The sequence below is a fragment of the Rhinolophus ferrumequinum genome, chromosome 3 (assembly GCF_004115265.2).
Source record: "Rhinolophus ferrumequinum isolate MPI-CBG mRhiFer1 chromosome 3, mRhiFer1_v1.p, whole genome shotgun sequence".
NCBI lineage: Eukaryota > Metazoa > Chordata > Mammalia > Chiroptera > Rhinolophidae > Rhinolophus > Rhinolophus ferrumequinum.
Window position 1 is genome coordinate 67,486,318 of NC_046286.1, and position 15,733 is coordinate 67,502,050.

General features: G+C 34.2%; 1 protein-coding gene across 1 annotated transcript; it reads left to right on the forward strand.

The window, feature by feature from the left end:
- The first annotated feature begins 1,912 nt into the window (after positions 1-1,912).
- LOC117020314 (amine sulfotransferase-like) lies at positions 1,913-14,968 on the forward strand. The gene is made up of 7 exons (XM_033102696.1): positions 1,913-2,013; positions 4,031-4,182; positions 6,019-6,227; positions 9,689-9,815; positions 10,669-10,763; positions 12,821-13,004; positions 14,436-14,968. Exons 2-7 carry the CDS (start codon positions 4,041-4,043, stop codon positions 14,555-14,557), a joined length of 879 nt encoding a protein of 292 aa, XP_032958587.1. The 5' UTR covers positions 1,913-2,013; positions 4,031-4,040; the 3' UTR covers positions 14,558-14,968.
- Positions 14,969-15,733: the final 765 nt, after the last annotated feature.

The following is a 15,733-nucleotide window of genomic DNA, read 5'->3' on the forward strand; positions in this document are numbered from 1 at the left end:
CAAATTCCACTTGGTCATGAAGTATAAAACTTTCAATGTATTCTTGAATTTGTGTTGCAAATCTAGGTAATGTTGTCGTTGTACAATTAGTTTAGTAGTATTCCTTCCTCCTTAACTTTTTGGAAGAGTTTGAGGAGAATTGCTGTTACTCTTGTGTAAAAAAAAAATTTTGGTAGACTTCACCACTGATCCTGGGTTTACCTGTGTTAGTAGGTTTTTGATTACTGATTTCATCTCTTTACTCATTATTGGTGTGTTCTGATTTTCTATTTCCTCCTGATTCAGCCTTAATAGATTGTGTGTTGCTAGATGTACTGATTTCTTCTAGGTTGTGTAGTTTGTTGTCATCTGATGGTTCTTATTGTAATAGTCTCTCATGATCCTGTGTATTTCTGCAGTAGCATTTGTAATGTCTCCTCTCTCATTTCTATTTGTTTGTTTGTTTCTTTGTTTGTGTCTTCTTTCTTATTCTCAGTCAGTCCAGATAAAGTTTTGTCAATTTTGTTTATCATTTTGAGGGACCAACTCTTAGTTTTGTTGTTCTGTTCTACGGTTTTTTCTTCTCTGTGTCATTTATTTCCACTCTGATTCTTTATTATTTGCTTTCTTCCATTTCTTAACTTTTGGCTTAAGTTGTTCTTCTTTATCTACTTCCTTGTGGTGTAAATTCTTATTGAGCTCTTTCTAATTTCTTAATATATGTGTTTATGTTATAAAGTTTCCTTTAGAACTGCTTTTGTTGCATCATGTGATATATGATACATTTCCATTTTCATTTGTTTTTAATTTATTCTTCTTTATTCACCTTTAGATTTCTTTTGTCCTATTAGATATCAGAATATCACTAAGATTTCACTAAGCATTGAAAGTTCCATGGAAATAAAAAATTTAGTAATAATTTTAATTATTAGATTCAGCATATCATTGTTTGATATGGAAAGTAGGAAGCTAAAACAATTCCTTCAGTCACAGATGCAGTTCAGTTACAGCAGAGTGGTCTAGCCAGGGAGAACAGGGAAAGCTCTCCAGGAATCTCAAAAGGCCCCTAAGGCATTTAGTTCAATGAAAGTCTGTATTATGAAATCAGAATTTCTTGGCAAGCTATTCATTTTGTAAGTAGTCTGCTCTCATCAATTTATATATATCGGGCTATGCACTCTCACAAAAGAGATTATTGCTTTGCATAGAAAAATGACATGAAACATGAGATAGGTTAAGCATTTACAAACCTAATCTACCCTCAGCTTAAACTGTATTTACTTACCGGTGAACGTTTTACAAGGATTAAAAATCTCCCCTAGGGTCAAACTGTGTTTAGTGGAAACCTGAGAAACATTACCAAAGAGCAGCTGATGTAGGTAACAGATGATTGAAGAATGGAAGAATGTCTAAGGGAGATGTTAGATCAGGTCTGAGATATTTCAATTATTGGAGAAGGCAAAAAAGATGAGATCAGTCTTCTGTAATTACTACTTAAAAAAGAAAAGAAAACAGGAGTGGAAGGACAGCATAGACAACCCTGGACATTTTGCAAAAGGAATTTAAATACTCTTCTGAGTTTATAAGGCTCTTGAACCTCCATAGCCATTGCCTTTTACATAGGATGGGCCAAATAAAAACCTGAAGAAGGAACACCAATGTCTGAGTGGTACAAAAATTTTAAACCATCCTTCATGCCCAAGGGAAGATGTTGCAGTAGCTTTCAATATACCTTCTTGTTTGTGGTATATTTTCCAAAGTTAGTAAATAACTACTGGATACATGCTGTTCTCTTTAGTTCCTGCAAATTTGAATTTTGCTTTTTCTGGAGCAATCAGCTATTATTTCCTAATAACAACGTCTTACCTAATTATTTACCAAACTGAACGGAGGATCTGCGTTTTCTAGAATACTACTCATTGGTCAAGACAAACTCTGTAGGGAGTATTTATTTCTCAGCAACAACACATCATTCCCTGTCATTCACAAATTATATCAGAAGTGGATTTTGCTTTCTCTGTTGATCTACAAACAGTAAGTAGATAAAGGGGAAACTTGGATCCTCTTTCAAGTCTCTCTCTTCAGCAATGTATTTTTTCTCCTCAATTTTCTGTCTTTCCTCTTTTTCTTTTAGACTTCAGTGCAAAAATAAGAGGGAAAGACATTCTTTTCTCTTTATCCAATCACTTTCTCCAATGTATATGAAGGAGATGCAAACAACATATGACTGGCCAATGCCGAGGTCCCTGAATTCATCTGATACTACACTCATCCCTTGTTTCTGTGACAAGATAGCTCTTATATTTCTCTCTCTGCTGAGACTGTACAAAGCAACTAAAGATAATAAATAGCATAAAAGGAGTGATTCAGAATGTTCTTGAGGGCTGCCTGCACTCTTCTTTTCTCTGCATCAAGAATTATGTAATGGTGCTTTCTGGGGGGTAGGATGGGTACATTGTCCAGTGATTCTAGTAGAATCACCAGAATCCCAGGTGATTCTAATGCAATGATTTTTTATTCTTACTCAGCAAAATTCTAACCTCTGATTTTCCTCTTGGTCAGGTGAGTTAGATGGTTTGTAAAGGAATTAAATGTTCCTTGTCATGCAATTTAGACAAAGCCATATCTGCAACTTTTAACAAATTCATTTTCTTGGTGTGCACAGAAATTTTTAAGAAGTATATAACTGAAATACATATTGGTTCTAGACTTAATGGAATTAGAACTTCTGGGATTCTCTCATCTATTTCACGTTCAAGAATAGATTTCTCAGGTGGAGATAATAAAATATTTGGCAGGACCAATTTTTGAACAGGTACATCTTTAGACTGTTTGCTTCCTAGTTTTATTTTGACTGTCTTATTTAAATTTATTTAGGATTCTGATAAAAATTCAATTGGAAAATATAATAATATCCATAGAATAGATATTGGGGCTGTATCTCTAAAGTAAAACCACTTGTGGGGACAGAGCTCCAGAGAGCAGTTTCTAGGCTCTTGGCCTCACGTGGAAAGGTGCTGGCTTAGGTAGTAAATGGCCATCAACTGTGAGTGGATGGCCATCAGCTGTGGCTAGTTGGCCTTCAGCTGTAACCAGTGAGCCATTGGCCACTAATATAACTGCCGTGGCTACGCTAGCAGAGGAGTGGGGGCTAGCAAGAAGGTGGTAACTGGCAAGCGCAGATTGCAGTTAGCACGGCAGAGTGCAGTTAGCCAGGGGGTTGGTTGGTTGGCAGAGAAGTGGACGGTGGGTTGCGGATTGTGTGGCTCCTGCTTCCTGTGTTTCCGGCCCAGCCGCCAGCGAGACTGTAGTGGTGTGGCTCCCCTGTCTGTGGCTCCATGAGGGTGTTCCATTTTGGCAGCACCATGTCCTGCGTTCTTTGTGGGGAGCGGGACCAGAGACCCCGCATGACCCCCTGCATGACACCACTGGTATTACTATGCACAGCACATTCCAGAATTCATTTGAAATAGCGTACACATCCCAAAGCCTTAGAAGTTTCTTTCATGGAAAGCAGATTATTTCTGTTCCAGAGAAAAAAAGAGAGAGAGAAATAAAAAGTACATTCATTGAAGAAGTTCCTATTTGTATAACAATGAAAAAGAAAGTGAAGACTAAAAATATGAAATACTAAGAAACTGTATTACGTAAAGTGATTGAAAGCACGGACTCTGAGGTCAAATCATCTGGCATCAAATCCTGCCAGGTCTGCTAACTGGGCATCTTTCAACAATTTGCTGAACCCCCTGTGCCACATTTTCCTCGGCTGTATGTTTGGAGTCATGATGATGTCTCCATCATGGGGTTTAGGAAAAGCGGTTTAACTTTTTAGTATCTTAGTTTCCTCATCTTTACAATAGTGATAATACTTCCAGCAACGTTTGGTTGCGTGAAGATTAAATGACTTATATATGTAAGCTGTTTAGCATGGTATGTGTTAATACATATACGACATTTAAAAGGAGCTTGGCACATACTGAGCACTCAGTAAGTGTTTATTATTATAAAATACTAAGAACTTGAAAGTAATTTGATCTGTTTTTACTTGTAGGTGAATAATTATGGACAACACAGACCAATACTTACTGAACTTTAAAGGCTATAATTTTAGTTTACCTGTCGTTGATGTTGACTTTCTAGAAAATCTAGAAGATTTTGAAATTAGAGATGATGATGTCTTCATAGTCACATATCCCAAATCTGGTAAGTTTGAGGAATGGGCCACCTGCATCAGTCTTCACTCTGCTTTGATAATACATGTGTACAAATGTGCCCTTTTCCCAGACAAAACAGTAGCCCAGTCTACATTTAGACAACCACCTAGGATTAGAAAGTTAAATAAATCGCAAATCTTTATATGCATTTGAAATGCATATGTTATCATTTCTGATAGCACATATGAAAAATCCAAATATTGAGCCAAGAGCAGATACTTAGTAAGTGCTGACCTATTGGCTTTCTCTGAGATTGGAAGAAAATATATTTAAAAACCCAGTAGGATTTTTGTTAACAGCACATCTCAGTTAGAACTAATTCCTCATAAGCTTTTCAATTACCCTAACTGTTTTGCATTTCCCTATTGAAATAATTTTGAACTACTTGCCCTCCGCTCTTACATTTCAAAAAAAAGCTGACTTTTTAAATATTGGAACAGGGTGATTGGTGCTCCTAAAGCAATGTGTGCAAAGTGGTTACCGTTGCTGAAAGATACACTGGAGTGTAAGTCAATACAAAAAAACTCATTTCTGATTTTCATGAAAATAGTCCAGTCCCTCCCTTTCACAATCTACTTGAAATTAATGACTTGTTTACTTTCCCCAAATTAGTAAGCGAATGCTTTTTCTCTGAATTCTTCTATTCTGCAAAATTTATCATACCAACCTCTGATATTGGTATGTTGTTTTTCCCTCCCGTAGATGTTGGTGGTATCTGTTTTTTATTCACTTAATTTTAGGTTAAGCACTGCAGCCCATGTGAGTCTTTCCTTTACCCTTAATCCTTTTCCTTTTCCTTTACCCTTTGGGACACCAACATCAGTCCTTAGTTCAGGCTCCTGGGGTCTTACTCATCTTGGAGAGGAGATTAGGAACTGTCCCCAGGAGTCGCCATAAATTTTATCAAATCTACTATTGAGTCGTAAATTACAAGATGGTTGACATCTCACATCCTTTTAGAACATCAATTGTATATTCATGAACATAGATGTAAAAATCCTAAACCAAATATAAGCAAAAGAATCTGGCAATGTTAAAAAAAAAATACAAGGTGGGTTTCTTTCAAGCCATGATTGGTTTAAAAATATATTACTGTAGTTCACCCATATTACTAGAGTGTAAGAGAAAGCCTAGTTATCATCTCAATAGATGCAGAACAAGAATTTAGTAAAATTCAGCACATATTCATAATGGAAACTATTAACCAAATAGCGGGGGAAATTAACTTCTTTAACTTCATAAACAGTATTTACCAAAAACGACCTCAGACATCATATGCAATAGAGAAACATTTAAAATATCACATTTAAAATCAAGTACAAGACAAGAATGCCCGCTATCAGTACTTTCATTCAATAGTGTGTGAGAAAACCTAAGCTACACAGTTTTTTAAAAAAAGGAGGTGGGGGTGAAAAGGGGACTTGAGCTCCTAATTTGTCTGTCTAAACTTCTACAAGATAAGGCTTTAAGAAAGGAGACTAAGGAATGAGAAACAAAGGTAGCCACAGAAAATCAGACAAATGGAACTTAACACGAATACAGGAAACAGAAAGAGGTGAAGGATTAATCTCAATTGCTGCTAGCATGGAATCAGAACAACCACAGCTCTTTCCAAGTAAAAGAACTACTAAGAGCATTTGATTTGTCTTTACTCATTATAATGCAAAATACAAACAAAAAAGTTAGACAACTTTCTTTGGCATACTTAAAATGGTTAAAGAAAAAAGAAAGCTCCAAATGATTTGAGATACATGGTATAATTATTCACATCTTTTTTTATAGAAAATTAATTCAGAATTAAAAACAAGATTATTTATTTTTACAGGTACCATCTGGACTCAGCAGATATTAAGCTTGATATACTTTGAGGGACATCGTAGCAGAACTGAAATTGTGAAAACGATTGACAGAGTCCCCTTCTTGGAATACAACATACACAAAATGGACTTTCTTGAGAGACCATCCCCTCGCCTGTTCTCTACCCACCTCCCATATTATTTAGTACCGAAAGGTCTCAAGAGCAAAAAAGCTAAGGTATGTCATAGAAATAGCTTATGGACCTTTGGCACAAACAGAAATACTTTCTTCAAATTTTTTTTTTCCAGCTCCACTTATCCACAATCTCTTAAAAGTTATTATTATAATTTTATGACATTGTTTTTCACATTAACAACATATATGGAATCATTAGTATATACATAAAATTTAGTCACAGCACACATTGCATGCAGTGTAATTACAATGTGCAATAGAAATTCCTTTATGACGGCACATAAAATTCTGTTCTTTTTAATGGTTTAGTAGACTTTTATTGTATCGTTCTACAATATTGAATGTGTATTGATGGACAGGTAGGTTTGCAGCATAGTGTATATCACATTGCAATAAACATCTTATAGATCTTTAAAACTCTTTAGATCTAGTGAATGTTTCCCTAAAAGTGGACTTTTCAGGTTAAAGTGTCCAATTACTTTAAGAGTTGGTAAAGATTAGCTACTTGCCTTCTATAATGTATTAACTTACACTCGTTCAAATAGTATATAAGAATGTGTTTTGCTCACACGGTACCAGTGATTGGAATTACCAATCTTTGCTAATGTGCAAGTTAAAAACATCTCATTCTCGAGAACTTTGCAGCCCTTTTGGTTTTAATCACTTGAGCGTCTTTTTATATATGTCTAGCCCTTGAAATACCCTTTTTATTCTTTGCCCACTTTTCTTTAGCTTGTCTTTTATTTACTGTTTTGTAGAAGTATTTATATGGGACAAATATTTTTCCAATCAATAGTTTACCTTTGAAGATTATTGAATTTTAATTTTATATAACCGATTTTAATTTTATAGAACCAATCTATCAATCTTCCCTTCCTAGATTCTAGTACTTGGTGTTGCTAAGAAAACACTTCCCATGAAAAAGATGATGCAAATACTCTCCAGGTTTTTTCTAATTAACTGTGTGTTTTTATTTTTTACATTTAATTATAAATTATATCTGATACTGTGTGTGATTTGAAATATGACTATGCATAATATTTGCCCGGCGGGGGGGGTTGCCAGTGGATCCAATATGACTTGTTTAAGCATTTACTGTTCCCCTATTATTTTAGTCTACATTTCGATATGGTAAGTTTCTATCGTCCCTCCCTCTGATTCTAGACTCTAAATTCCAAAAAATTAATATGTGGGAGTTCTTCACTGTTTGAAATATCGTAACTGATATGACAAATCCCACCAACTTTATTTTTGACGTATTCATTCTCCCATTAATTTTTAGATGGTGGTTGGAATTGATTAAGTATAGAGAGAATAATTCAGGGACTATCATTAAAATTGCAATATTGCAACATTCCCTCCAGCATCATTCTATTGCTCTTTATTTATCAGGTCTACTTTCATGTCCATCAAATATGCCGTTATTCTTTGTATGCTTCATACACCTTTTTCCCTTAATTTCCCGTTTTTTTGGCTAATTCACATTTTAATTTTTTTCACTATTGTCTTTTCTAGTTAGTGATTGCTGTTATAAAGAAAAGAAGTATTAGTATGTACTATCGTCAAGTAATGGTGTATATGAGTGCTAATTCTTGAAATTCATTAAGAAGTTTTATAGTCAATTACATGGTCAATATTTTTAATATGTCCCATGACTACATGAAAAAATGGTGTGTATTCTCTGTGTGGGGTAACACACACACACATATAAAATAAACTTTGTTAAATGATTGTGCCAATTTATTTTGTTAATTCTTTTATCCTTATGTAAAAGGTAACTGAGTATAAATCTTCCACTGTGATGGTTGCTATATCAAATCTTTACAGACTTCATAGAATTTGTATAATTTAAGGTATCCTACTATGTTGCTCAGTATACTAAGATTTCTGTTCTGTTGGTCATTGCAAATAAATTTTATATTGTCCTGTGAAATCCTTTGGCCTTAAATTTTACTTAACTTTATATTGTCACTTGTTTTCTTTTTTCCTGGTGTTTTGCCACATGCCTTTGTTTGTTCCAGATTTCAAATATGATTTTCCACTGCTGTATGATTTTTCAAGTTATGTAAGTTATTCTATCTATCAGATCTATGATTTTCTTCACTGAATAATCAGGTTATGCCAATATTTTGTTATTATAATATATGGTGCTAGGAATATTCTTGAGCGTGTCTTCTGGCGCACACCTGTATGAGCTTCCCTAGAGTGTATGGCCAAAAATAGAATTGCAAAGTCAAACAGTTCAGAAGTATTCAACTTTATAAAATGATGTTATTTTTTAAAACAGCAGTTGTATCTTTTTATGCTGAAATCAGCAATGTATGAGTTTTTATTTTTCTCCTAGAAAGTTTTTTATCAGCCTTTTTAATATCCATTAATTATAAAATGGAATCTCAAACTGATTTGTGTTTGTATTTCCCTATTCAATAATGAGATGAAGCACTTTTTGATATGTTTATTGTCGGCCATAATTATTCTCGTTCTGCGAAAGTTTCCTTTTGTTGTTTGGCTTTTTCTTATGGTTTTATATATATTCTGGATGCTATTCAATTATTGGTGATATGTGTTGCTTCTCTCGTATGTTATTACTTTTGTAATTTTATGAGATATATATATATATATATATAAATTTAATAAATTTTATTGGGGAATATTGGGGGACAGTGTGTTTCTCCAGGGCCATCAGCTCCAAGTAGTTGTCCTTCAATCTAGTTGTGGAGGCGCAGCTCAGCTCCAAGTCCAGTTGCCATTTGCAATCTTAGTTGCAGGGGCGCAGCCCACCATCCCATTCGGGAATTGAACGAGGAACCTTGTTGTTGAGAGCTCTCGTTCTAACCGAGTGAGCCAGCCGGCTGTCCCTTTTATGGTATAATTTGAAGAACAGCGTTCTTAAAATTTTAATGTAGTTGAATTCTTCAGTTTTTATTAAAAAAAGGGTTTTGTTTTTTTTTTTCTGTTTAGGAAATCCTTTTCTTCTCCATGACCGGGAATATATTCTTTACTTTTTAATATTTGAAAGTTTTACTTCATATCGAAATCCTCAATCCATTTATAAACTTTTTGTATATGGTGTGAGGTATGAGGTAGAATTCTATTTCCTTTTTTTGTCTATATGGATAATTATTTGCTAACATTGTCTGTTTACTAGTATTTCCTTTTTCACTGATCTCCAATGCTATTTGGTTGTATATCAATTATTATTTAATGTCCACACAGAGTAAATGGAAACAGCTTCTGTGCAAGGTAATTTGCCATATTAATCAACCTTACAAATAAATAATTTCACTATTAGAAATTCGTCCTTATATGTGTACATGTGAAATGTCATGTGAATAAAGTTATTTATTTCAGCATCTTTGTAATGGCAAAAATTGGGCATAACCTAGATTTCCACGAAGAGTAGGCTGGATGAAACAACTAATTATGCATTCATATAATGAAACATTATGTAGCTATTCTAAAAAACAAGAATTATTAAAACTGTTTTACTATTCCCCCTGCAGATAATTTACATCTACAGAAACCCCAAGGATGTTTTGACCTCATTCTTTCATTTTTCAAATTTGATCCTTGCCATGCAAACTACAAATAATATGGAAGAGTTTTTGGAAAAGTTTCTAGATGGAAAAGGTAACCATGAATTTATTATACAAGCGACATGTTTATGAGTCAATGCTTCCGTTTAGCCAAATTCTCAAACTTAGGGAACATATTTTAGCGAGATGGACGGAGTAATATGGACAGACATATTTTAGGAGCTGGAATGCACATTAATGTTACTATTCTGTCAGTTTAATTTGCTACTCAGTGGCTTTTTTATTCTCACCAGGCCCAATCTGGGGATTGTATGCAAAAGCATATTGTTTAAGAAATAGTTTGACCTTGTCATAAGAGAGCTACAGTGGTCTAACAATTCAAACTATTTAGATCCATGTGTTCCAGAGCAGCGAATGTTCAAAGTGCATGAAGTTTTTGTGTTCTGTCATGGACTATGGTAGACCTTCTCTGACAACGGTGGAATTTTCATTTTAACGCTGAGGAGGATAAATTGATTCAAAAAGCTGGTGGAATGTGGAATTGGTGCTGTCAATCAGTTAGAAGATTATACTCAGTTTCACCTCAATGTCGATACCTGAAGTTGCTCTCCGGAGATCTTAAAATAGACAATGAAAGGAGAAATAAAGACATGTTTTCAAGTGGAAGAGGAGGAAAAGTAAAGGGCCTCCCAGAAAGAAATCTTCCAAGTTAGTTCTTTGGGCTTCTTATTTCTTAATTGCTGCTTTCCTACATACACAGGAAAGGAAGGTTTCCATTAATCATGTCCTTGTTGCCAAAACACCTTTTTTAAAAGGTAACATAGATGTCCAGTGGTACGAACTTGATTTATTTTTCTGAGGATTCCAGAACAGAAAACGAAGTCTATAGTGTGCTGTTCAATAAGTGCAACACCTTTAACCTTGTTACGTGTTAACTTTTCCCACAGTGGTAGGAAGCCTTTGGTTTGATCACATCAGAAACTGGTACAAGTACAGACACGACTTCAATATTCTGTTCATGATGTATGAGGAAATGAAAATGGTAAGAGGAGAAGGTTATTTTTTAAAATCATTTCTTTCAAACCCTTTTTTATACTGGCTTTAAAGAACCTCATTTTGCTAGTAGTTTGCCACCTAACTACTTCTGAGGCTTCTTTAGAGCTTTCTAATTTCCTGCCCATCCCTTAATTACTGGTCTTCCTTGGACTCTCTTGTCACTCTGCATGGTCATCTTTTCTGGTTATTTCCATGTAACCATCTGTAGCAATAAAGGCAAACTCACGCATGTAGAGCTTAAAAAATAGAAAGGTCACTGGGAAACACTGGGGTGAGAAGCCATTAAGAGAACGTTAATTCGCCAGAGGTGATTTGCGCCCTGTGATGCTAGTTCTTCAAATATTTTAAGAGAATCTTGAGATGTAGCTTTCATGTGAAATCACATGTTTACGTGCTTGCATCCAATCAAAGTTGTCTTAATACATTGTGTAAACCGCACCAAACACACGTGAAGTTCAGTGTGTTGTGATCTCTGATTAATATGTTGATTCACTGCTACATAATTTATTCATTCATTTTGTCAAAATTATTAAATGCCTACTGTGTGACAGACACTAAATCATGAGACAAAGAGGATTGAAACCACTGTTTATATAATTTATAATCCAGCAGGGAACATAAGTATTCACAAAGTAGGTATATATAATTCAAAACTGTGCCAAGTGTTATTTTTAAAAGTACAGGTATATACCCATATATGAAATTAGGGGATCTGGTATAGTTAAAAGTGATAGGCAATTATTTCTGGAAAAGGTAACATGACAACTTTAAGCTAATAAATGAGTAAATAAAGCAAGTGAGGTAAAAGGGAATGCTAAGCCAAAAAAAGACAATGTGCAAATGGCCTGATGCAGTAAAGCATGTGGCATCTTTGAAGAACTGAAGGAAGAAGTTAAAGAGCCGGTGGAAGTGAGGAAAGATGAAGATAGAGAGGTGTGTCGGAGCCCGACTGTGCAGGGTCTGCAGACAATGTTAATGGCAGTGATTTTTTTAATCTTAAAAGCAGTAAGGAGCCTTTCAAGAGTTATAAGAAGACCAGCAATATGATAGAATTCGTATTTTTAGAATATCATTCCTATTAATGTTTTGCAGTGTGATAATAGTAAATATAGGCAAACTAGTTAAAGACCAGTATGCTAATCCGCTGAAATCAATGGTGCTTTCAATTAGACTAGTATAACTGAGACTTACATAGGTTTCAAGTGTACATTTCTATAACATATCATGTATATATCACTCATATGTGGATTTAAAACTGGAAGCAACAAAGGAACAAGACAAACAAACAAACAAACAAAAACTCATAGACACAGACAATAGTTTAGTGGTTACCAGAAGGTAAGGGAGGAGACAGGGTGTAGAAGAATGTCAAATATATGGTATTGGAAGGAGAAATGACTGTGGGTGTTTTGCCATTACTTTGTTGAGGAGTTTTGCATCTTACCTTTCAATGGTGATATTGATCTTTAGTTTTCTTTTCCTGGAGTATTTTTGTCTGGCTTTAGTATCAGGGTAATGCTGGCCTTATAGAATGAGTTTGGAAGTATTTCCTCCTCATTGATGTTTTTGGAAGAGTTTGAGTAGAATTGGTGTTAATTCTTCTTTAAATGTTTAGTAGAAGTCACCAGTGATGCCGCCTAGAACTGGGCTTTTCTTTCTTGCATCCATTTATTGAATTACTTGCTTTACTCTTTCCCACATGAAGTTCTGAACTTAAACAAGCACAGACAACGTATTATTGTTCTCTTAAACTTCTCTGAAGGTTATCACAGTTTCAGAAACATATAAGATATCCTAAAAGTATTGGTTAAATAAATTAATGAGCTGTCCTTATAAAATCAAACAGTAGGAAGCTCTACAAAAGTTGACAACCAGAGCACTCATTTTCATAAGAAGAATAGGGAAGTAATATATCCTTGTCAAACTTTAGACTTACAATAAGTCCAGCCACCTTCAATTTTACAAAATGTAATAAAGATGTTGGGCTTTAACTCATGTGTTCCATATAAGCTGAAGAGTTTCTTATACCCACAATTCTTTCAGGACCTCAGAAGTTCTGTGCTTAAAATCAGCCATTTTCTTGAGAAAGAACTGAGTGAAGAGGATTTGGAAGCTGTTGTGAAGCAGGCTACATTCACGAACATGAAGTCGGATCCAAAAGCAAACTATAATGACATTCTACGTAATGAAGTTGGGACAAGAAATGACGGACATTTTATGCGCAAAGGTGATGCTCAGGGGTTTATGAGAGTAAAAGTGTTTAGAGTTCCTTTGATTCCTTGGCCTGTACACTGATTAAGGGGTGCTCCTAACATGTCTTTCCAAGGACTGTCATTTGGGCCTTAGAGAAAACCAAAGATCCTAGCTGAAAATGGCCATGAAAAGTATCCCTGAAAACTGAACAGTTGTTTAGTACTGAGTCTGACACTTGAAACTGATTAGTCAATATTAGGTTCCTACCTTCTAGTATATGTGACCCTACTCTTAATAATTTTTACGGAGTCTCACCTGAAGGTGATGGGTATACCCATATGTGAGTAGGACAGCTCCAATGTTTGTTTTCCTTTCTGTTAGAACATTGTGTAAGTAAACTCCGTATGTATTTTATTGTGGGAAAGCGGGTTTGGATTGCAGTTATTTCCTCATGTGTCAGATTTCTTCATTGTAAAAAGTAGATTCACCAATTGTGTTATGAATTCAATTATTCAACAACATGAAAAAAATTGTTATTGTGCTTTTATGACTTGCCAGGATCTGTTAAGAATGAATATGTTGTTCTCCTGATAGTCCTTAAGTTCAAAATTTTTTAAATTTGATCTTTTTAACATGCTTTTTATATAACATAATTTATACTTTCCTATTTTATTCATATTTATTCTCTAAATTATTCATAACTTAGCATTTTGATGATAGACATTTATTCTTAATTATGAAGACTTTATTGAAACTGCTCTTGACATTGCCATTTTTTAAAAAATTGTTTCTTCTTTTGCCCCATTTATTGCCAACTTTCAATTCTTAGTATTCAACTGTATCAAATATAAAGCAATTCCCATGCCCTTAAAAGCTTGCTAACGTGCCGATAATAATGCTTAAACAAGAAAGTTTGAGAGCCGAAAGTGCCAAATCCTCATTAAAAAATCAGCTTAATGATAGTTTCAGACTTCCATCAAGTAAAACCAAAGCGATGGCAGCTCAGAGCACCCTCTGTGACCTTGGGTTCAGTACTTAAAAAATCTTTGGTTCTCATTTTTATTTCCATTTTAAAAATAAAGAAATACTGATATTGTAAGGTTGTGTTAAGGATTATATTACATTATAGATATAGTTTGCCAAGTACAGTGCCTGGCATTTAGTAAACTATGTACAAAAATTCGAATCTAGTCATATATTTTACTTTTGTTTTTCCTTCTCAATAAACGTTACAATTTAATGGTAGCGGTTGGTGCAAGTACAGTAGATAAGGAAAGCAGACTTGGAAGTGTTTTTTGTTTCTTAGCTCATTCCTATATAAGGAAAAGTGAAGTATCTAACCTGACAGAAAACTAACAGATATTTAGCTTGGCTTGAAGGAGGCATTAAAGCGGATTGGAGGGAACTTTTGCCCTGATATTGTTACTTACTCACCCAGGAGCTGATCGTGTGCTTATCCCTCCAGGTGTCATCGGAGACTGGAAAAATTACTTGACAGTGGAGCAAAGTGAAAGATTTGACAGAATATTCCAAAGGAAGATGAAAGATTTTCCCTTGAAGTTCATCTGGGATGTAAAGAAGGAGTAGAATCAAAGTAAAAGAATTCTTTAAAAATCTGCTTAACTAAAAGGCATAGTTTAATATACATATTAATTTGCTTTCCTGCAAATGTTCATTATTAAACTTTAGCAATAAAATAATGTGAACTGTGCTTAGATTAGTTGCCATGAGTTTGATGAACACTATGAAATTTCAAAAAGTAAAATGATTTTAGAGATAGTCTGCATTGATAGCCTGTGTGAAGCAGTGAAAAACAGGAAGCATGTAATATGAATTGCAAATCTCCTGAGTTTTCTGCACTGTGTAATTTTTTAATCTACACTTAAATATAGTATCAAGGAAACATTAAAAATTCTTTTATTATTGTAATTAAATTTTAATTGTTTGGTTTAATATCATTGTAAATTTCGAAATAAATAGAGAACACATATGTAAGAACATACATCTGTTTAATAATGTGTATCAGATTACAAAATTGACACTAAAGATGAAAAGATCAAAAATACATTAATCATCTAATGGTTCAGTCATGTAAGTATTTGGGTGAAAAAAATAGTGTTTATAACATATCACTCACTAAACTAATTCCACATGTATTTAATTATTAAATGTTTAATATAAAATCATTTTGAATGACTGGAATAATATAGGTGAATTTGTTTATAATTCCCAAATGGAGAAAGTTGAGAAGCATAAAAGCTGCGAAAGAAACTTCAAAGAAAAAGTTGGTAAATTTACAACCATAAATATTTCAAGGCATCACCATCCATAATAGTCAACTAACAAAAACAACTCAATGTCCACCTGCAATAAAATAAATAGCTAATTGTGGCATTTCATATAAGCAAACACAGTATATTAATAAGAGTGCATGAATTACAGCTGCACGGAAAATATGTATGAACCTCTGAAACATAATGTTCAGTGGGAAAAGCCAGACACTTATTGCATGATTCATTGAATAAGATTTAAAAACAGGTAAAATTAACCTATAGGTTTAGGAGAGTGTATACCTTTTGGAGATGCTGTAGTAACTGGACAGGCACAGGAGAGAATTCTGGGGTCTTAGTATATTGTATTTTCTTGATCTATAATTTCATTTCTAGGAAACTTCCAAACTGCTATTAAATTAATTCCATTTTCTGTAACTAATGTGACTTTCACAAGATTTCTTTTCTCAACTAACATATTTTTCCATGTCCA

Coding starts and splice junctions, on each gene's coding strand:
- LOC117020314 (XM_033102696.1), top strand. CDS start 4,041: ATGGACAACACAGACCAATACTTACTGAACTTTAAAGGCTATAATTTT. Junction 6,228..9,688: donor TCAAGAGCAAAAAAGCTAAG/GTATGTCATAGA, acceptor TTCCCCCTGCAG/ATAATTTACATCTACAGAAA. Junction 13,005..14,435: donor CGGACATTTTATGCGCAAAG/GTGATGCTCAGG, acceptor TTATCCCTCCAG/GTGTCATCGGAGACTGGAAA.